This window comes from Gekko japonicus, unplaced genomic scaffold, assembly GCF_001447785.1.
Source record: "Gekko japonicus isolate JY-2015 unplaced genomic scaffold, Gekko_japonicus_V1.1 scaffold389, whole genome shotgun sequence".
In the NCBI taxonomy this organism is placed as follows: domain Eukaryota; kingdom Metazoa; phylum Chordata; class Lepidosauria; order Squamata; family Gekkonidae; genus Gekko; species Gekko japonicus.
Window position 1 is genome coordinate 1,038,370 of NW_015173685.1, and position 21,631 is coordinate 1,060,000.

Below are 21,631 nucleotides of genomic sequence, written 5' to 3' on the forward strand. Positions count from 1 at the left end.
GGGGTGTGGCCTAACATGCAAAAAGCCCTGGGTTTTGACAACAAACAAGATAAAGAGAATAAGAAGCAAAAAGTAGGTGTGGCTGGATGACCACGCTTCTGGTAACATGGGGATGTGGCCTAACATGCGAATGAGCTGTGCTGCCAGGGTGTGGCCTAATATGCTAATGAGTTCCTGCTGTTGGGTATGGCCTATTATGCTAATGAGTTCCTGCTGGGCTTTTTCTACAAAGAAAGCCCTGAATAGGTCTGTTACTCTTGCAAAACGTTTGGGGGTTCAAGCAATGCCATTCCGATTCTAATTTTCTTAAGGAAGTGTGCCACAGTTAAAAGAAGGTTGGGAGTTAATATTGCTGTAAGAAGATGACAGCAAACTTGTTGGGATATGCAAGGTCTACCAAGCACAGATAAAGAAGATGGCATGAACATCCTGCAGGGGGCAACAGAGGGGACAACTAGTTAGCTTAGTGAGATTAGAGACTCCTACTATTTTCAAATCGTCTCCTTCCTGTCTCCTGATTGGCTCGGTTGGGGGGTTTCCTGTTTCTGCTGAGCTCTGTTTGTTACTGACTCCCTTCTAGTTAGTTAGGCAGTCAGACTTCTCGTTCTCTCTCCTCCTTCTTACAACGTTTGTTCTCTTCTTAATAAACCGACTCTGCTCTTTAAACGGCTTGTGTTCCACTTTACTGCATATCTACACTCCGCCAACAAAACTTTCACCTGCTAAGGGAAGATAACCACAAAATAAGCCGCCGCCTCTAAATGAGGACTTTGCATACACAGTTGTTCAAAAGTTAGACTCAAATGGATACTTTTGTCCAGGGCTCTTTTTGTAGAAAAAGCCCAGCAGGAACTCATTAGCATAATAGGCCACACCCAACAGCAAGAACTCATTAGCATATTAGGCCACACCCTGACAGCACCGCTCATTAGCCCATTAGGCCACACCCCCACGTTACCAGAAGTGTGGTCATCCAGACACACCCACCTTTCCCTTCTTATTCTGTTTACCTTGTTTGTTGTCAAAACCCAGGGCTTTTTTAACTCCTTTGCATGTTAGGCCACACACCCCTAATGTAGCCAATCCTAATGAGTTTCTGCTATTGGGTATGGCCTATTATGCTAATGAGTTCCTGCTGGGCGTGGCCAACTCGGGAGCCAGCCAGAACTCCGTTCCTGTGCGTTCCTGCCCCAAAATAGCCCTGCTTTTGTCATGAACTTAGAAGGGTGTAATTCTGATTACAATAAGAGCTTTTTTTCCCCGGGGGAATGTGCCAGAATACAGTTCCAGAACCTCTTAGTCAAAAGTCTTTTTAAAACGTTTTATTAAAGTTCATGCGTTTTCAGTATACAGATTGCAAACTTCATTTCCCTCTTGAGAGTTTCCATACCTCTTTTTTTTAAGAGAGAGAGAGAGAGCGCCCTGGTTGCAATTGTATTGTTAAATGCCCCCCCCCATTGTTTTTTAACTATGAAGCTTCCAAACCCATCAGGATGCATTATCACACTGTACTCTACGCATCTGCTTTTTCATCTCAGTGGCTGTTGTGTAAATCACCGTGGGTTGCTATGAGCAACAGGCCTGACCAATAAGTCAGCTGAAAGACCTTTTAGTCAAGAGAATACCAAGCTAGATGCTCTCCAGAGGCTGAAGCTCACCATTTTTTTCCAAAGTCATCGTCAAATGTCTCCTCCAGTTCATTTGCATGTGTCTGCTGGAATTCCTCAGGAGGAGGGCAAATCGTGACATGTCCATTTAATTAGTGTCAAGATTCCTCTTGAATACTAAAGATTTAATAAGGAGTGTGGCCGAAAGGACTTCGGATTTCTGTAGGGTAAACCCCTCTTTTATGACTCACCCTTGGTTATGAACAGGGGTCATTTCGTAGAAAAAGAGGTGCAGGAGCTCATTAGCATAACTCATTAGCATAACTTATTTGCATATCCCCTGCCATCACCGGCAGTGTGTCAGAAGGCAACACCCACTGACTGTTTTGGATTGCTAGCTATTGGGGGGGTGGACGTGCAGATCTGTCCTGGCAGAAGAGGGAGAACTTGTACCTGAATAAAACTTGGCCTTAAAGGTACCACTGGACTGTTTTGGATTGCTAGGTATGGGGGGGGGGGATGCACAGATCTGCCCTCACAGGGGAGGGAGAGCTTGTACCTGAAGGCGGGCCGGGGGGGGGGGCTCTGCAACTTACCTGGCTGCTTCTTGCTCCTCGTGGCCCGACTGAGGGCTTCTGGGAGCAGGGGGCAGGGCTTGTTGCATGTGCCCACCCCCTGGGCTCCTTACTGCCGGAGCTCTGCTCCTGTGCGCTCCCACAGGAAATGACCCCTGGTTATGAAGCATTATAATGTGCTGGGTATCTGAAACAGCGATGGGGAAAGACAACGTTCAGTCACCGTCTTTCAACCTGGAGCGTCTTATAGCCACCATCAAAGGAACCTGCTGCTGTTTCAATCAGAGTGGCCTCATTACAGTATTGTTTATCAGCCTCCAACACTGTCATCCTAAGCAGGGTTATGCCCTTTAAGACCCATTAACTTCAGTGGAACTTAGGAGAGCGTAACTCTGCTTAGGATGGCACTGCAAATCTCCCAGAGGAGGAGGAAGGGGACTTGCCACTGGCAGTGACTGAAAATATAAATCTAAATAAAAGAACCAACAGCAACAATAAAACAGCAGTATTACCACACCCCCAGGAAGGGTCATCCCAACTAAATCAAATAAAAACAGATAGAAAGGTTTTAATGACACATCAAAAACTTCAGCAATAAGACTGCCTGGTAGCCTTTCTGAGAAGACCATGCTGCAATAGCAGATGCCTAGTCTTACCGGGTCATCCTTAGCCAATGTGATGGAGCAATGAGCCCACTGGACCACAGGAGTCTAAGTTTAAAGCCCCTACTCTTCCATAAATTTTGCTGTGCGATGTTGAGCTGTTAGGCTTGCCAGCCTCCAGGTGGGGCTTGGAGATCTCCCACTTTTACAACTGATCTCCAGGTGACAGAGATCAGCTCCCCTGGAGAAAATGGCTGCTCTGAAGGGTGGACTCTATGGCATTGTACCATGCTGAGGCCCCTCCCCTCCCCAAACCCCACCCTCTCCTGGATCCACCCCCAAAGTCTCCAGGTATTTTCCAACCCAGACCTGGCAACCCTAATTGTGCCCCATTGAAGTACCCCCTGTCTCCAAATTTGCCCTCCTCAGGCTCCATCCCCAAAATCTCCAGGTATTTCCCAACCCTGAGCTGGCAACCCTATATCCTGTGGGAAGCACCATGCCTACACATATGCTGAGTCCAGGCCATTTTGTGGGTGTTATGGGACATAGTTAGCTAAATACATTTCTTTCTTTCTTTCTTTCTTTCTTTCTTTCTTTCTTTCTTTCTTTCTTTTCTTTTCTTTTCTTTTCTTTTCTTTTCTTTCTTTTCTTTTCTTTTCTTTTCTTTCTTATTTTCAATTTATATCCCGCCTTGCTTATTTCTTCTAGTACATTTAATGCACAATTATTGTTAAAACTTTTATTTTTGTCCGCAGCACTGTCATTGGTCAATAACTTCATGTGGGTAGCCGTGTCGGTCTGCAGTGGAAGAGTTCAGTAGCATCTTAAAGACCAACAAGGGCCCCTGCCACACCAAAGTTGGGACGCCGCGGCGGGATCCCACGGATCCCCTGAGCCGCGGTGCCTTTTCTCCCCGGCACGATCAGATGCTAAGGTACTACTTGACTAGGGCTGCCAGCTACGGTGGGAAGGGGAGGCTGGCAAACTGCGCATGCTCACACATGCGCAGTTCGGCCAGGGGGCGGGGATGCGCCGGCGCAAGGACGCGCCGGTGAACCCACGGCCGGGCTTGGGGCTCACTTCTCGGACGAACCACCAAGGTAGGTGGTTCTGTTTTGGTGCGGGGGGTTGGGTGGAAGGGGCGGATCGGGGACGCAAGCAGCACGATTCCCAGATGTTGCTGTGGGATCGTGCACGTTTGCTGCGTCCCCGTTCCGTCCCTCTACCGGCCCAAAACCTCTCGTGTGACCGGGGCCAAGGTTTCCAAGGTAGACGCTGTGGAGAGTCGAAGGTCCCTTGGTCCTTCCTACTTGTATCTGGCCAAGGGAGCTTAGACTCTTGAAAGGTTACATCATGGAAGTCTTGCTGGTCTTTAAGGGCGCTGCTGGACTCGAATGTAGGTCAGTAGTGTTTCCATTTCCAAACAAGGAACTGTGCTTAAAAAACAGAGCTCTATGTTAGGTCCTTTAACTTTTTATTTCTCTCTTCTTCCAAAAATACAGTTCAGTCTAAATGGGATTTTCTGTCCCCTCAGATTTATTCACAGAACCACCCTGTTAGGTAGGTTAAGTTGCGAGTAATTGGGGGAAAATAATTTTTAAAGAGGCCTTGTGTCACTTCCAGTGAATTCCCAGAAGTAGCCTCATATTACTGGTGTGATTCCAAGACAACACTCCTAGAGCATCATACTAATGCTACACCAGTGGCATGAAGTTTCTTCTGGGTGTTTGCCAGAAGTGATGTCAGTAGGGTTGCCAGGTGAGACTGACAAGCCAGCAGAGGGCTTTCCAGGAGCCTTTGGGGAAGGGGAGGGAAGAAGTGTGATTGAACTCTAAAGGGAGTTCTGGCCGTCTCACTTAAAGGGACCGCATTCCTTTTAAATGCCTTCCCTCCATTGGAAATAGTGGAGGATATGGGCACCTTCTTTTGGGGCTCATAGAATTGGACACCCTGGCCCAATCCTTTTGATACTTGGGGGGAGGGTTGAGGAGAGGCACCACCAGCTATGCTGAACATTTGGTGCCTCTACCTCAAAAAACAGGGGCCCCAGAGCCCCAGATACCCACAGATCAATCCTCCATTATACCTTATGGGGACCGGTCTCCATAGAGTATAATGTAGTGCCCAGTGGCCATTCCCCCACACACACTTTCAGATGAACCTGAAGTGGTGGGGAGGGCATCCAAACCAGGGGATCCCTCGCCCCCAACTGGGGATTGGCAACCCTAGATGTCACGCTGCGGGTGTAGCATCATTCCCTCCTGTCCTTGCCCCTCTTCTACGGGATTGCTGGCAGCCCTAATAGGAAGCCTCATCTTCTGCTTTTCCAAGGGTTGCTCAGAGGATCAGGGATGGGGATGCAAAATTCCAGTGGGCCTTGCTGTCCTGGGAACCCATAGAGCTGGGTGAATCATGCAATTTTAGAGTTGCCAGCTTGGGCATGGGAAATTCCGGGAGATTTGGGTGCAGTGCCTGGGGAGGGTGGACTCTGGGGAGAGGAGGGAGGTCAGCGAGGAAGTGACGCCATACAGTGCACCCTGCGAAGCTGCCATTTCCTCCAGGGGAACTGCTCTCTGTGGCCTGGAAGTCAGTTGAAATGCAGGTCCTACTGGAAGGGTGGCAACGCTCTGTCATTTACTTTCACAGGATGTTTGAGTTGGACCTAAGAAACGGGGAGGAGAAGGGAATCTTTGTCTGGTGACCCCTGGTGGCTTTTGACTCTCCTGGCCATTACTTGGAGCACCAAGGGCGATTTCTCACTAGAGCTGCCTCGCAGCACAGCACCGCTTGCCCCGACACAAACATGTCAATTTCACCCCCGAAGCTCCGGGGCTGCATTTTGACTCGGGGCTTCGCCCAATTTCCTTTGCAGTTTCGTGATCCTGGTTTTTGAGGATCATGAAACTGCAAAGGAAATTGGGCGAAGCTCTGAGTCAAATGCAGCCCCGCAGCCTCGGGTGTGAAATTGACATGTTTGTGTTGGGGCAAACGGCGCTGTGCTGCGAGGCAGCTCTAGTGAGAAATCGCCCCAAGTAATAGCATCTACTTGTTGCCATTCCAGTTTAACCCTGAGCTTTACCAGAGCTGGAGAAATAAACCAGACCCAAACAGTGCATTTTGTAAAGTGCCCTGCTACAACAAGAGTACAAGAAACATAAAGTAATTGGCCAGTAGTGGAAAGGATGGTGGACTGGATGAAACATTGCTCTGATCCAGCAGACTCATCTTAGGTCATTACGAGAGTTCGTATCCTCCAAGTACAGATTAAGTATGGACATCCTCCAGGTTTTGACAATAGCAGATGTCCTTCTACTGTCTTCAGTGGGCTTCTGGGGGGGGGATTCCCTTCTGGCAATTAAACTGTAAGTGAACTAAAACAACATCAACAGCAAAAAGCCATCTAAATTCAAATAAAGATCTAAAGCAATGAAGCAAAGCAAATGTGTCAAGCAAATGTGCATTTTGGAGAAGGAAAGTGGAAGGAAACACCAAGTAAGCCCCATTTAGCCCTCACTGGGGTTTTGAAAGGGAGATTTGGTTTGAAGATAGGTGCCTCAGTTTCCTGAGCCAAACACCTTATTAGACCGAGTGCAAATCAACAGCAAAACTACATTCTGCAAGTTCTGCTGTAATTAGGTTAAATCTTTTACATTCGAGGAGGCAGCTGCTAATTCCACTATAAACCGAGCGTACCAACTTCTCAGTGGGGTTGAAGTCTAAGGTCATCGATGACTACAGGCAGATCATTTAATTTTCAGCCAAGAGGTCACTGTTCTATTACTCATGCTAGTCATCTTGCTGTTGGTATGATAATTCATAGTCCAGAAACAGTATTTTCTAAAATGCCATTACTGAAGAAAAAGTATTTGCCAACATCCCCTGTCATTCTCCATCCAAATGTATAAATTGGCTACTGACAGTGATATATTTCTGAATGGCACTGAGAGGATTTAGAAGGAATTAAGTGACCTTTGGGGCCTTTTTGTCATAATTTACAGAAGTTTTGTTGACAGTGGTAAAGAAACAGTTTTTTGATGGCATGCCATAAATTTTTGGGGGGCCTATTATGTTGGGTAGAGAGGTGTGCTAGAAGATTAGGGGTCCCCAATGTTGTTGAGCCTGTGGGCATTTTTAGAATTTTGAGGAATTGTGATGGGCGCCATCATAAAATGACTGCCATGAGAGGCTGGGCCAATCACAAAATGGCTTCCCTGAGGGCAATTGCAAGACGATGGGAGGTGCCATGCTAAGCATCCTTCTGTGAGGAGAGCCTTCCAAATGAGTGAGACTATTGTCGAAGGGACAACAACAGGACGCTGTTCAAAAGTTGGCAACCTAACACATAGCACTTCTATACAGCAGTGCATTGCAGGGGGGAGATCTGTAGTGGTAGGCATGCTTTCTTTTGGGGAAGCTTTCTACCATTACTAGGTTGCTCCTCAGGGAGCCCTGGATACACTTCCAAGGAATCCCAGGTTTCCCTGGGAAGAAACACCATCTCAATCAAGTGTGGTGGCTGTGTGATTTATGTCTTCTTCTTCTTCTTCTTTGCTTCGTTCCATATTCTGGAGGCCATCTGGATCGTACGGCTATAACACCAGATTTTCCGTTTAAAAAGCCAGAAGCCCCTACTGTGAAATCACTTAGCCGACACTGGGTTGTTTGAGCTGTTCTATTTCCTTTAGAAAACAGCTTCCAGTGTGAAATTGCTTTGGGAGTGCTCAGCAGCAGCAGGTCTGCTGTTAGCCCATCAGCAGGAGAGGGGCTGGGGAGAAGAAGACATCAGTGGTAAGGAGGCAACTGTGTTTGCATGACAAAGTTTAGGTACCTCTGTGCTTTTTAACATTTTTAACCCTGATCTGGATGGTCCAGGTTAACCCACTCTCACCAGATCTTGGCGGCTACACTGGATCAGCCCCGTTAGTACTTGGGTGGGAATTGGGAAACCACCCAGGAAGCCTAGGGTTGCTAGACAGGTGTGCAGCTTTCTGGATTAGAAAATTTCTCTTCATTAGTATTCGATTATTCATTTTGTCAAAAATATTTATAGCCAACTTTTCTGATGCTGACAAGTCTCCAGCGTGACTTTGTTGTTGTTCAGTTGCACAGTCGAGTCCGACTCTTCGCGACCTCATGGACCAGATCATGCCAGGCCTTCCAGTCTTCCGCCGTCCTCTGAAGTTTGCTCAACTGCATGTTCGTTGCATCTATGACACTGTCTAACCATCTCATCCTTTGGCGTCCCCGTCTTCTTTGACCTTCAATCTTTCCCAGCATCTGGGTCTTCTCCAGCATGACTAACAACATGATTAACAACACTTGGTTAAAATAGCACCCCCCAAAAATTTGTTTATCTGTTTATATGAAATAAGAACCAAGAGCTGAATGGTCGAGAAAGTGGCTAGTTAATCAAATCAGATGCCACCAAAAGTCATACAAATGGAGCCTTCCACAAAGTGTAAGGGGGGGGGGATAGGCACTAATCCTTGCTGTGCGAGGGGTATTTTCATCTGTGAAATGTTAGAGGATATGAAGAGCTAGACTTCAGAAGAGTCTGAGACAGCAAGACAGAAATTCTGAAGTGGAGACAAGATAGCATCAGAGGTCATTTCGGGGGTAATGAGGTAATGAGGTACGGGGGGCGGGGCACATGACAAAGCCCCGCCCCCTTCTTCCGGCCTCCCCACTTCCGGGGGCCTTCGCGGGGCTTCCGTGCACTTCCGCCGGCCTTGCAGGTCCACCGCCGGGCCCCTCATGGGGCTCGGCAGTGGAGCTGCAAGGCCGGCACCGGCGGCCGGGACCGTTGGGGGCGGGGTGTGTGGCCTTATGACACATTTGCGGTGATGTCAGGAGGTGTGGCCTTATGACACACTTCCGGTGATGTCAGGGGGTGTGGCATATGCTAATGATTTATGCTAATGAGTTCCCCTAGCTCTTTTTCTACGAAATGACCCCTGGATAGAATTAATAGCATCCATATTTAGATTGTTACACCAGTTTCTGCTATAGATCCAATGAAAAATTATCTCTGCCAGTTTGGTGTAGTGGTTAGGACCATGGACTCTAATCTGGAAGAACCAGGTTTGATTGCCCACTCCTCCACATGCAGCTGCTGGTGTGACCTTGGGTCAGTCCTAAATTCTTTCAGAGCTGTTCTCTCACGAGCAGTTCTCGAAAGAGCTCTTTCAGCCCCACCTACCCTCACAGGGTGTCTATTGTGAAGAGAGGGAGGGAAAGGAGATTGGAAGCCGCTCTGAGACTCCTTCGGGTAGTGAGGGGCAGGGTATATATCCAATCTCTTCTTTTTTTTAGCACAGGCCTTCATCGCCTCCAGTTTCTTCCTGCAATGTGTGTTAATACCTCTGGTTTTTATAGGGACCTTGGGCTTCCAGATCTGCATTTTTGCAAGAAGGTCCATGTCACAGAGCCGGAGATGAATCTGCAGCACTTCATTTCATTTAGATTTAATCATCATGAATCAGTGAGTGCAAGACTGCAATAAAAGCTTTCCTTTCCCGAGCTCCTGAGATAGCGCAGTTGTACCTCCCCAATAAAGCACTGATAGTAGCGATTGCTCCTGCTGTGTTATGGGGCAATTATTCACCTTTCTGTTTGGCTAGTCTTCAGATTAAATGGGGAATAGCTAATTCCAAGGATGCATTTCAGTTATCTAAAGCTGCAGAGAGGGCTTTAGATGACTCCGTTGCCGCGTGTTATTAGCTATGGGGAAATTTCCTGAATTAAAGTTTATCCACTCCGGCAAATCTTAACTGAAGGGTTCCACTTAGGACTGGTTCTCAAATGCATGTTTGCCGTTCGTTCACTGTAACAACTGCTGACTCCTCACACATGGGAAAATATATAGCAGAGTGTTAGTGTGCGGGGTCAGGAAGACAATGTGAATGTGGTTCCAGGTGGTCAGCTGCGTTGGTCTGAAGCAGTAGCACAAATTTAGAGTCCAGTGGCGCCTTTAAGACCAACAAATGTTTATTCAAGGCAGGGCTCTAGTCGGGGGGGAGCTCTCAGGTACGGAGCTCCGGAAGAGAACCTCTAGGGGGCGGGGCGGTCACGTGGTGAAGCCCCGCCCCCTTCTTTACCCCGCCCTCTGCTTCGATCCTCATTCCGTTTGGGAATGAGGATGAAGCAGGAGGGTAAGTAGCCGGGCCTTCTGACACACTTCCGGTGACGTCAGGAGGTGTGGCCTTCTGTCACTTCCGGTGATGTCAGGGGGCGCGGCATATGCAAATAAGTTATGCTAATGAGTTATGCTAATGAGCTCCGGCAGCTCTTTTTCTACAACAAGACCCCTGATTCAAGGCATGAGCTCTTGTGTGCATGCACACAAAAGCTCACACCTTGAATAAATGTCTGTTGGCCTTAAATAGGGTTGTCAACCTCCCGGTGGTGGCTGGAGATCTCCCACTATTACAGCTAGTCTCCAGACGACAGAGATCAGTTCACCTTAGGGATCCCAAGTCCCCCCGGGGGGCGGGGAAAACCCCGCCCCAGAGGCCCATTCCCCGGCGCCGCCGGATCGGGCCCCGGGGGAACTCCACCCCGACGTGCGCGTCACCTGGAAGTGACGCGGGCATGCCGGGCACGCTGGGGGCGGGGCCACGGCCATACAAGGGAAAACTCTATGGTTTTCCCTTGTATGGCCGTGGCCCTGCCCCCAGCGTGCCTGGCGTCCTCCCGTCACTTCTGGGTGACGTGCGTGCGGTGTGCACGTGCAAGACGCCGGCTGGGAGCCCCCCGCTCCCGGCGAAGATAGACTTGGCAACACTAGTTCACCTGGAGAAAATGGACACTTTGAAAGGTGGACTCCGTGGCATTATACCACACAGAAGTCCCTCCCCTCCCCAACTCCCGCCCTCCTCAGGCTCCACTCCCAAAATCACCAGGTATTTCCTAACACAGAGCTGGCAACCCTAGTCTTAAGGTATTCAGGGAGGTCCAGGCACCATGTAGTAAATGTAAACTATATTTGACACTTAAAATTAACAGACATTTGGCAAGTCTTGCCTCTAGGGTGGCCAGAAGGAAGGCAAGAGCCTTTTAAAAAGGACAACATTAGCATATGCTTGTGTGTGTGTGTGTGTGTGTGTGTGTGTCAAGTGTGTCAAGTCACAGCCAATTTATAGCAACCCCAGCAAAGGGATTTCAAGGCAAGTGAGAAGCAGAGGTGGTTTCCCATTGCCTTCCTCTGTAGAGTCTTCCTTAGTGTCCCTTCCAAGTACTGACCCTGCTTAGCTTCTAAGATCTGATGAGATCAGGCTATACCATGCCGTCTTCCAGGGTTTCTTTTATAGAAAAAGCCCAACAGGAACTCATTAGCATAATAGGCCACACCCAACAGCAGAAACTCATTAGCATGTTAGGCCACACCCTGTGCCTTCCCTTGGCTTGCTTGGGTGCCCCGCGGCTGCAGGGAGCCTGGGCAAGCTGGCCCTTGGACAGGCCAGGAATGGCATGGGGAGGCATTTAAATGCCTCCCCGATCCTTCCAGGGGCCCCCCTGGCCCACCCACCTCGGAGTCGCCGGGGGGAGGCGCTCTCCAGGTCTTCCCTCCATAGGGCTGCCAAGCCGCGGCGGGGGATCTGCACATCTTCACAGGATCCCTGCCGCGGGGGACAGCGATACGCGTTGCACCGCCGTCGCCAGGATGTGACGCTACGCGTCGCTCTGGCAACGGGTCTGTTTGGAGTCCCGTTGCCAGAGCGACGCGTAGTGTCACATGAAATGGAGAGCAAATACCAGCCAATTTGAAAAAAGAAGGCTTCTCGGCAGATAAAAATAGTGACTGGTTGCTACTACTAGAAATTAATTAATTGGCTTGCTCCTAATTCAAGCACTTGCAATGGAACTGGATGTAAGTTTAAAATCATTCAAGTTAAAAATTATTGATATTTTTTAAAAAATTATAACAAAACTATATTCCATTCAGCTTCATGTCTCTTTCTATTCTAAATAACGATGTTTGTTTCAGGATAATATGAAAAAGAAGTTAAGCTGCAATAATTTGAAGAAAGTAAAAAAGAGGTTAAACTGTAAGTTAAACTGTAAGTTAAATTGTATCAAGAGGCTGACACCTTCCAACCTTATAGGTTTACTCCTGAGGAAGATTCGTGGAATGAGTGATCAACCGGGCACTCATTGAGGATATGAGGATGTTGGACTTTCCCTTGAAAATGTCAGAATTTCCTAAGCAATATTGTAAAAGTCTTAATAGATACACAAATTGATGTTCATAAGAATCATTAAATATTGTCAATTTTGTCAAGGAGTCCAAGGCTGAACCTCACAAGTCCTCAGGGCAGTTGTTAACAAGTAACCAGACTTTTATGTTTTAAAAAAGTTTATGAAGTTTTATTTAATTTCTGTCAAGATAAAGTTTTACTCTACAGGCAACACATTAATCTAAAAATCATGCAGCAGGATAACAAGAAAACTAGCTTAACTATGCAACACTTTTCAAGTCTTGCATTAGATGGTCCAAACCTTAAATCCGAGAGTCAAAAGCCATAGCTCAGGCTTTCTCTACATTGCTAGCAGTTGCAATTCAAGCATATCATAGTCGAGGCCTTTAGTCCAACAGAATACAAGCTAGTCTTCTTCTGGGCCTTAGCTCAATTATACATTATTTTGGCCAAGCAACATCCGGTGATGATGACGCTAGGTCAGGACACCTTCTAGGGAGAAGCCTCTAGAAGATTACCTCATCACCCCGATTCTTCCCCTCCCATCCTACGGGCCACAGATTCTCATGAGAAGCTAATTACCACACTTCCAACTCTGAAGATGAAAAAGGCTGTGTAGGCCAAGAGAGCAATTAGTAACATTTGCAGGATGGAAAAAGCCTGTTACCCTTCACATTAACCCTTATGGGGAGGTCAGGGGTGCTTTGCCTCACAGCAGCTGAAGCTTTTTATGACATAACATCACCCAGTAAATAAAATCCATTAAGCCTGTATGAAAGGAACAAGACATTTCTTCTCTAGACAGTTGACAACTCTCTCTGCACACGCACCAAAAATCCAGTCCTGTGCATTGTACACAACAAAGCAGTACCCTTGAACTCAAGGGAAATTATGTCCTTAGAAATGTGCATAAAATAGCAGTAATCTACATTTCATTCACTGGAAAATAGCCTTTTGAAGTACATAGAAATTCTCTAGAGCAAGTAGTCCATGGATATGGCCTAAAACAGCTAGTCAGTGAGCAGCTGATGTCTGTGATAGCATTGGAGGACAAAACTGTAGAACAACTGGCGGCCAGTTTTGATGCTTTTTATGAATTGTTCTCTACCTCTCGCCGCTGAGGAATCACCAAACAATTCAGTTAAAAGGGTTTCCCTCAGAGTGTGGCTGTCTATGCATGTAACATTTCGGCACTTAAACCTGATGTCAAATGATGGAATCTACGTCTTGAACAGCAGTTGGACTTTTTGTTTCCGATGTGTCTAACTACACTCTCTCACTTTCCAAAAAGAAACAGAAGGCCCTAGCCAGGCAGTTTGAAAGGAAGCTCAAAGCAGTCAGCAAATCCAAACGTAGTTTTCTGGCGCATGTGAAGTCCTGCACTTGAGAACCTGTCCAGATGTGGGTCCTGTTGGGGAGACCTCATATGCTTTGGCAAAATGAGGATGGAGGAAGTAACCTCTTGGCTGGGGGGGAACTTTGCTCATTGCAAATGTGTGTGTCCCTAGGGAAGGAATCCTTCCTGTGAACAGCCCAGCTCAGGAGGAAATCTGGAGGGGGGAGTTTGAACAATGTTTGATCAGCGAGGTTAATGAAGGAGAAGCATTCTAGTCAGCTAAAGTGATGTCCACAGTTTCCAGGGAAGCAAATTTAGAATGTAATTATTATGATTAATTCTGGATGGCAACCATCAACTTAAAAGGGGAACATTTGGGAAAGAACACCCTGCTGCCCCAGAGATGACACCTTTGACACCAGAATCTTTAAAAAAAAATGAAAGTTTGCTTTTTTGGCATTAGAACTTTCCCCCTCATATGCAAATACATGCCAATTTACACAATCAATAAAACCTCATACAATTAATCGGCAACGCAATCCTGAGTGCACATACCTGGGAGTAACTTATATTGAATAGACCTGAGTAGGATTCTGAGTAGACCTGCTTAGTGTTTCTCTCTTTAGTGGCTGGCAGCTTCAAATTGGAGGCATTTAGGTCCATGGAAGAGAGAATTCCAAGTGGCCTCTTCATAGGGAATTTGGCTCAAAGTGGTAAGGCGACAATCTGATATTGGAGTTCAGGGACTAGCCTTGCAGTGGCTTGTTTCCTTTCTCCAAGACCGGGGACAGAGAGTGGCACTGGGGGATCAGCTATCCCGAAGGCACCCACCGGAATGTGGAGTTCCCCAAGGGCCAGTCCTGTCCCCGATGCTTTTCAACATCTATATGCGCCCTCTTGCCCAGGTTGCCTGGAGGCATGGGCTGGGTTGTCACCAATATGCGGATGACACCCAGCTCTAGCTGTTGTTGGACGGCCGGTCTGAATCCAAACTGGAAGATCTAGGTCCGGCGCTGCAAGCCATGGTTGGTTGGCTTAGGCTGAGCCGGATGAAATTGTATCCGACAAAGATGGAGGTCCTGTGCCTGAGTCGGAGCGGTCCAGGGGTAGGGATCCCGCTCCCGACCTTCGATGGGGCGCCACTCATCCCAGCGTCGGAGTTTAGGAGTCCGGGAGTGCTCCTGGATGCCTCCTTAACAATGGAGGCCCAGGTCTCAGCTACTGCCAAGTCGGCCTTCTTCCATCTTCGGCTGATTAGGCAGTTGGTCCCCTTCCTTGAACGCATTGACCTGGCAACAGTGATCCATGCAATGGTCACCTCAAGATTGGATTACTGTAATGCCCTCTACATGGGGCTGCCCTTGTCGCAATACGCTGTGGCCAGGCTGTTGATGGGAATACCGATTTGGGACCACATCCAACCTGTGCTAAGGACGCTGCACTGGCTTCCTATAGCATACCGGGTCTGCTTCAAGGTGCTCGTTTTGACCTTTAAAGCCCTTTATGGACAGGGTCCTGCATACCTAAGGGACCGTCTTTCCCCATATGTACCCCAAAGGACACTGTGATCGGGGACCCAAAACCGGCTGGATCCCCCAAGCTTCAAGGAGGCCAGACTGGTGGCAACTAGGGCCAGGTCTTTTTCGCTGGCAGCTCCACTCTGGTGGAATGAGCTCCCAGAAGAAACTAGGGCCCTGTGGGACCTTTCACAGTTCCGTAGGGCCTGTAAAACGGAGCTCTTTCAACAGGCTTTTGGAGTCGCCACCACTAACACCTCCACCGCCAATAATTAATATCTACTCTGGCGGAGCCCTGGCTCACAAGGTCCCTCAAACACAGCCGGTGCCAACTACCTGAGACAGCCGCAGAAGGCCGAAGAGTCAATTGGGATAATGAGGAATGTTGAAAGTACTTTATTTTGTTTGAATTTTAATATTAATATTATATCTATTAATGTATGTGATTTTACTATGATGTTTTACGTGAATTTTATTTGTTATTTTATTTATTTATTTGGGATTTGTATCCCGCCCTACCCAAATGGCTCAGGGCGGCTGACAAGCGGCAATACCGAATAAAAACAATAAAAAAATGTTATATACATAATAAAATTCGGTGCTCTACTATTCTACATTAAATCCCCCAAGATATGCGACATCCCACATTGACGGCCAGTTTTATTAAATGGCGTGAGTGCCAGGAGTGATATTTTTCCCATCTCTGCCAGGGCAGCATCTATCCCCCCCAGTAATAGGGGTCGATGGTAAGATGGTATCTCAGTGGTGGAATAGTGGCGGCTCCTACTCAAAAGCCTGCCCGCCGGAAGAGCTCCGGCTTACAGGGCCTGCGGAACTGTATAAGGTCCCGCAGGGCCCGGATCTCCTCCGGGAGCTCGTTCCACCAGGTAGGAGCCACCACCGAAAATGCCCTAGCCTTAGTTTGCGCAAGCTTCACATCTCGGGGGCCTGGGACTTCCAGGAGGTGGAGACTCCCCGATCATAGTGCTTTTGTTTTGAAATAGTGCTCTTATTGTTATTATTATTTTATTGTTTTAAAATAGTGCTCTTATTTTACTTGTTTGTAAGCCGCCCTGAGCCGGCCTTGGCCGGAAGGGCAGGATAAAAATTTAATAAATAAATAAAATAAATAAATAAATCTCCAGACCAGGTTTTACCCAGCTAAAGGCTGCAAGGTAGGGACTACCTGCAGTCCTTCAGGTACAATTGCCAGGTCTCCCACTATGGCAAGAGACCTCCTGTCACCAACACCAGTTGCCAGCCTGTGGGAGAAGGAAAAATTGACAACAGTGCAAAAACCCAGAAGTGACATCACTCTGCTCTGGGAATCACTGGAAACTCTGTGGTTTTACCATACAGCACCACCAGACTGCCACTGGATGGAAACCCTACTGTTTCCAGTGAAGCTGCTGTGCCTCTGAAGTGGGGGTTCATGGGCACCTTATTGTCAGCCAGGCCAATCAGTTGTGCCAATAAATGTGTTAAATCCCATTAAGCTCTTTGTTGACTTCAAAAGTGAGGATGGGCATAAAAATAATGTTTTTGGAGGAAATATTCTTGCGTCTCTTTCGTGCTGCCGGGCACAGCCATTCTCTTGACCTGACAGACTGGACCATCAATAAAGAGGCAAATTAATTCTGCCAAGGAAAAGATTCTGCTTATCTTTTCAGTTCTCAATTTTCTATAAAATTGTGGGTTACTAACTGTACCCTTTGAGCGTGATAGGTGACTGGAGGCGGAGGGTCTTCAGTAGTATTGTTCAAAGTCCCTGAAATGTGCTACACTTGATCTTAGCTTAGGGGCTAATGGGGAGTGTTGGGTACGTGGGGCTACCAGTGCCAATTGGTGGGAGTGAAGGAGAATGGCAGAGTTCTGGAATGCAATTGCTACAGTTATCGCTAAAGGTATAAGGAAAGAGTTGCCATTATCCCCTAAGGTTCTTTTGTTAAATCATGTAGAATTCCCTCCTAAAGATGTTTGTGAATTTGTTCTTAATGCCATAACATCTGCAAGGCTAATTTTTTTGCATAGAATTGGAAGAGCATAATCCCGAAGAAAGTGGCTTCGTTAGAGAAATTAGTAGAATGTATTCATCTGTGTAAACTAACCCGTCTACTACATGGGCAAATGTCTGATAAATTTGGGAAACGGAAAGCTTTCCTGTCTAGAATGAGCAATTAATTTCGAGCTGATGTTTCATAATAGCTTTGTAGTTCGTATTTCAGAACTTTGTATGAGTTTTATTTCTATATTTTTAAATCGAAAATAAACTTTAAAAACAAAGTCTCTGAAATGTGATGGGGGCTGGGGGATCATCTCAGCCAAGGAACAGCAAAGGTGCAGTAATGCTATAATGTATATAGTAATGCTATAATGACGGGCACCATAATGAGGTGCTTAAGCAGGCCTATGAAAAGCCCAGTAGTGGAACTGTTTCCCTTCTCAAACAGCACTACAGTGAGTTAGTGGCACTAAATGTTAAAGAGAAGCAAGCTACCAGCAGCACTTTTCGCCTTAAGAGCTGCTCTCTCCCGGCCTTGTCCTTGAGAAGGGCTGAGAGAAGACTGGCATATGCTACGTTTTAGCAAGGTCACCTTGGTAATCAACAGCACAGTGCTCTTCTGGGCTCTTCAGACTCAGTCACATTTCATCCAAGATGGTTTTGCCACAGAGCAGAGACTGCTTGCAAGAGTGGGGATTAATTTGCTCCCCTCCCCCCCAAAAAAACTGTCCATTGTGAATTTTGATGTTGGATATTATCATATTATTCGGAATTTGGAATGTTTGCTGAATACTCGCTGGCAGTTAAATATTTATAGAAGACAACTGACAGGTTAATTCCATGGTTTGATATTTTATTTGATATCAAAGATTGAAGCCAGATAAATGCATTTGATATTCAGTTTTTCTGTTTTATTTCCACCTGTGATGTCTGATGGAGTTTGACAGGTAACAAAAAGTGAGTACTTTGCATGTCTCAGTGGGTGACCTCCCTTGCAGGATTGTTGTGACGATAAAACAAGGAGGGAAGAACCTGTATTGCTGGCCTCCAGACTGCCAGCCCTGTTGTTACTACTATTAAATAAATAAATAAGAACCATATGCAAAACATTACCAGGCAATTCTATGAGATGTGGGAACTCACAATCATAGATCTGCCATCACAAAGCCTCTTTAGCAGGGGTGTCAAACATGCGACCCAGGGGCCGGATCAGGCCCCTGGAGGGCTTCTATCAGGCCCGCAGTGGAACTGGCTGTCTTCTGCTTCTTCTTCCAGTTCTGCTGCTGCTGTGTCATCATAGGTTTGCAGCTTACAGATACACACCTGAACAGCATACTCAAGATTGCAACAACACAGACATTTGATGCAATAATTCAGAGCAAGAGGTGACAGTTATCAGACACTGTTAAATAAACAAAATATTGCAAGAGTGCTAATGTTTGAAGCATATTTTTTATTTTAAGTTAAAAAAAACCTTTGTGTTTGTGTCCTTTATAAAGTTTATATCTCCGCTACCTGGCATTACATTTTATGACACACAAGGGCTGATTTCACACTAGAGCTGCCTTGCTGTTTTGCTGCCGTTTGCCCCGGTTCTATTGGTCAATTTCACACCCGAAGCCGCGTGGCTGATTTTGACCTGCGGCTTCACCCGATTTCCTCCGCAGTTTCGTTGATTTTCAAAAAACAGGATCACGAAACTGCGGGGGAAATCGGGCGAAGCCACGGGTCAAAATCAGCCGCACGGCTTCGGGTGTGAAATTGATCAATAGAACTGGGGCAAACAGCGGCACAACAGTGAGGCAGCTCTAGTGCGAAATCAGCCAAGGTCTCATTTTTGCCAAATCCAGCCCTCGTAACAAATGAGTTCGACACTCCTGCTCTATAACATGTTGATTTCTTACTTGATTAGAAGGTTATAAACTTAGGTTTACATCCCACCAAATATCTCAGTATTACTCATGCAACTCTCTAAGCACAGAAATAGTGATTCTTAATCCGTTTGATGTGGCCAGAACAGGAAATGCTAGAGGAAATGAATTATAAACATTCTCTTTCTCTCTCTGTCTCTCTGTCTCTCTCTCTAGCTGCATCACCCTTCACAAGGATTTCGCTTTGGAACTGTGCGAGAAAGCAGCGCTGAAGATTATTTCAAGCAAAGCTTTCCAGATATGCATGAGTACATGAAGAGGTACAATGTGCCTGCAACTCCAGATGGAGTGGCGTACCTGAAGTAAGTGTGCACTATCCCATATGACTTCCACTGGGTAGGGCTGGAGCCCCAGAGCTCTTGAGAGCCAATATATATCCTAATTAATCAGAATTCCTATCTCGTATGTTACTAAAATGCCTGCCATTATGATGGATGGAGAAACAAGAAGATGAGGATTTGCATATTATGGGAATCTTAGCACATGGGGGAAAATATTGCCCCTGCAGAATCACTGTCAAGAGGTGTTGGGCCCCCACTGAATATTTCAGTACTTTCATTCCCCACACACACACACATAAACATATTCCCCCTTTGAGATATATCAATATCCAAGGCAGTTTACAGAGTAACATTGGGCTAGATCCAAACTAGATTTTCCACTAATGGAAGGGGAGAGGTCATTTCTACCAGTTCCTGCTTCCTGCTGCGAACTTCCAGTTTGCCCTTCATACCATTCCCATGGGTCCCTTATCCCTCAGAAGCATCATTTCAGGGAGATCAATGGGCTTCAGTGGGAAGAGGGAGGCAAGGAAGTTGTGCTGATGGAATTGTCTTCCATAAGCAGAACATTTAGCCTGGATACAACCCATAATCCCCAAGGAGCTTAGTCTAGAATATAAATTTAGACATGGGGAGAGCAAGAACAGAGGAAGGAAATTAAGAGCCATGGACCATGCTATTTGCAACCATTTCCTCCTTCCCACTGCAACCTACACACCTTGGACCCCTTTGCTGTTCCTGAGGGTCCTACCCATGAATAAAATTTGAAGTCAGTAGGACTTAGAAATCCTTAAGTTTGGCCGCACTGAGCTGAGTATTCTTAGCTTTTTGAGAGATAGATCAATACAATCTTAGTTTATTCATTTGCCTGTGAATGGTTTTCGTGTGTATGTGTTGCAGCTAGGATGAATTTTTTAACAGTTACAAGGCACATTGATTTCAATTCAGATGGGGGGAAATGGCCTTTAAAACCATCAGATAAATACAGCAATTAGTTATGTGGTGGAATGGGCCTGCTCTGGCCTGCAGACCCTGCTCCACCCTGCCCTCCAAGGTTTCCCCAGCACTTAGAGAGGCCTTTCCTTTCTCTCAGGTAACCTGTCACCACTACCTGACCTTTGTAGGAATTGCCTGCTGGGAGGGTCAGAACACTTAGCTTCCCTTCCAAGTTCTGAGGCCTTGCCTTGGTGTCTCATGCTGCCCAGTGCCTGGTCTCCACGGGGACTGTTTACTGCCTTGTGCACCCCTAGAGGAATAGCCACTTGCCAACTGCCTGCCTTCCCCCTGGTGCTCTTTTTAAAATTCTGTGTCCATGATGGTGGAGGTCTATGTGGTACAGAGAATGACTACCAGCATCAAATGTTATTAAAAAGAAAATGTTTACAGGCATAATTTTAGTACAGCACTAGGCTGAGCAAGGGATGCAAAAGAAAGGGGTAAAACACTACAAATGCCCTATCAGATGTTAAAATATAGGACAGGCTCCTTAGTTTAGGATGTTATAGATCTCTACAGAGTTACCATTATCTTTACCTTGAAGCTAGCTTCAGCTCTTCAGGCCTCCACATTGCTAATGGCCGCCTCCTCCAGACCTCCGTTAAGAATTCTGTCTGCTCTGATGGACTCAGCACCAAAAATACCTTCCTCCTTGCTCTTCTGAGTGTTCTCGCCTGTCTTTTCTCCACCCACTGACCTAGTCAGGCCAGGTCAAAAGGATTTTCCTGAACTTACCAGAAATTTCCTTACCGAAGTCCTCCAAATCTCTGTTCCCTGCTTGGAGGGGGTGAACTGCACCCTCCTATTGTCTCTAGTAAGACCTATTAGCATTTCATAAGAAGTAGTAGACGTGAGCCTGGAAAGCTATTGACTGACTTCCTCCTCCCTGCCTATTTGGTGTAGTGGTTAAGTGTGCGGACTCTAATCTGGGAGAACCGGGTTTGATTCCCCACTCCACTTTTACCTGCTGATGTGACCTTGGGTCAGTCACAAGCTCTGGCACAGCTGTCCTCGAAAAAGAGCAGTTTGTGTCAGAGTTCTCTCAGCCCCACCCACCTCACAGGGTGTCTGTTGTGGGGTGGGAAAGGGAAAGGAGTTTGTAAGCCGCTTTGAGACACCTTTAGGTAGTGAAGGGTGGGGTATAAATCCAATCTCTTCTTCTTCTTCTTCTTCTTCTTCTTCTTCTTCTCTGCCGGGGGGGGGGAATTAAACTCAGAGTGAAGGTTTTGCTCATTTCAAACCTCCAAAGGAAAAATGCATTTCTTCACAAGTTATTATGCTCTCTGACATTATTCTTCTACTCTATTTATTGTTTGGATTGGCCAATTGGAGTGCTGGTGGCAATCAAAGATTCAGGGATCCCTTTAGAAAGGTGCCATGATCACAGAACAGGCTATATTCACATGCACAGTACATACTTAGCAGTGAATCCTACAATCTGGCCTCTGCACTGCCAGCAGCTTCACAGAAGTCCCACTGACAGACTGTGTGAAGCCTTTGTGTTTGTTATGGCCCCAGGCAGCATGAATTGACTGATCCTTGAATCTTCTCATGCAAATGTTGGATCAGCTATAGGGACATAAA

General features: G+C 46.7%; 1 protein-coding gene across 1 annotated transcript in view; it reads left to right on the top strand.

Annotated features, from left to right (window-relative positions):
- The window catches only part of GRIN3A (glutamate receptor, ionotropic, N-methyl-D-aspartate 3A), a 177,080-nt gene that overhangs the window by 111,272 nt on the left and 44,177 nt on the right, over positions 1-21,631 (top strand). Inside the window, exon 5 of the mRNA XM_015423090.1 lies at positions 18,927-19,072. Coding sequence (XP_015278576.1) covers positions 18,927-19,072 — 146 coding nt within the window. The remainder of the gene's footprint in view (positions 1-18,926; positions 19,073-21,631) is intronic.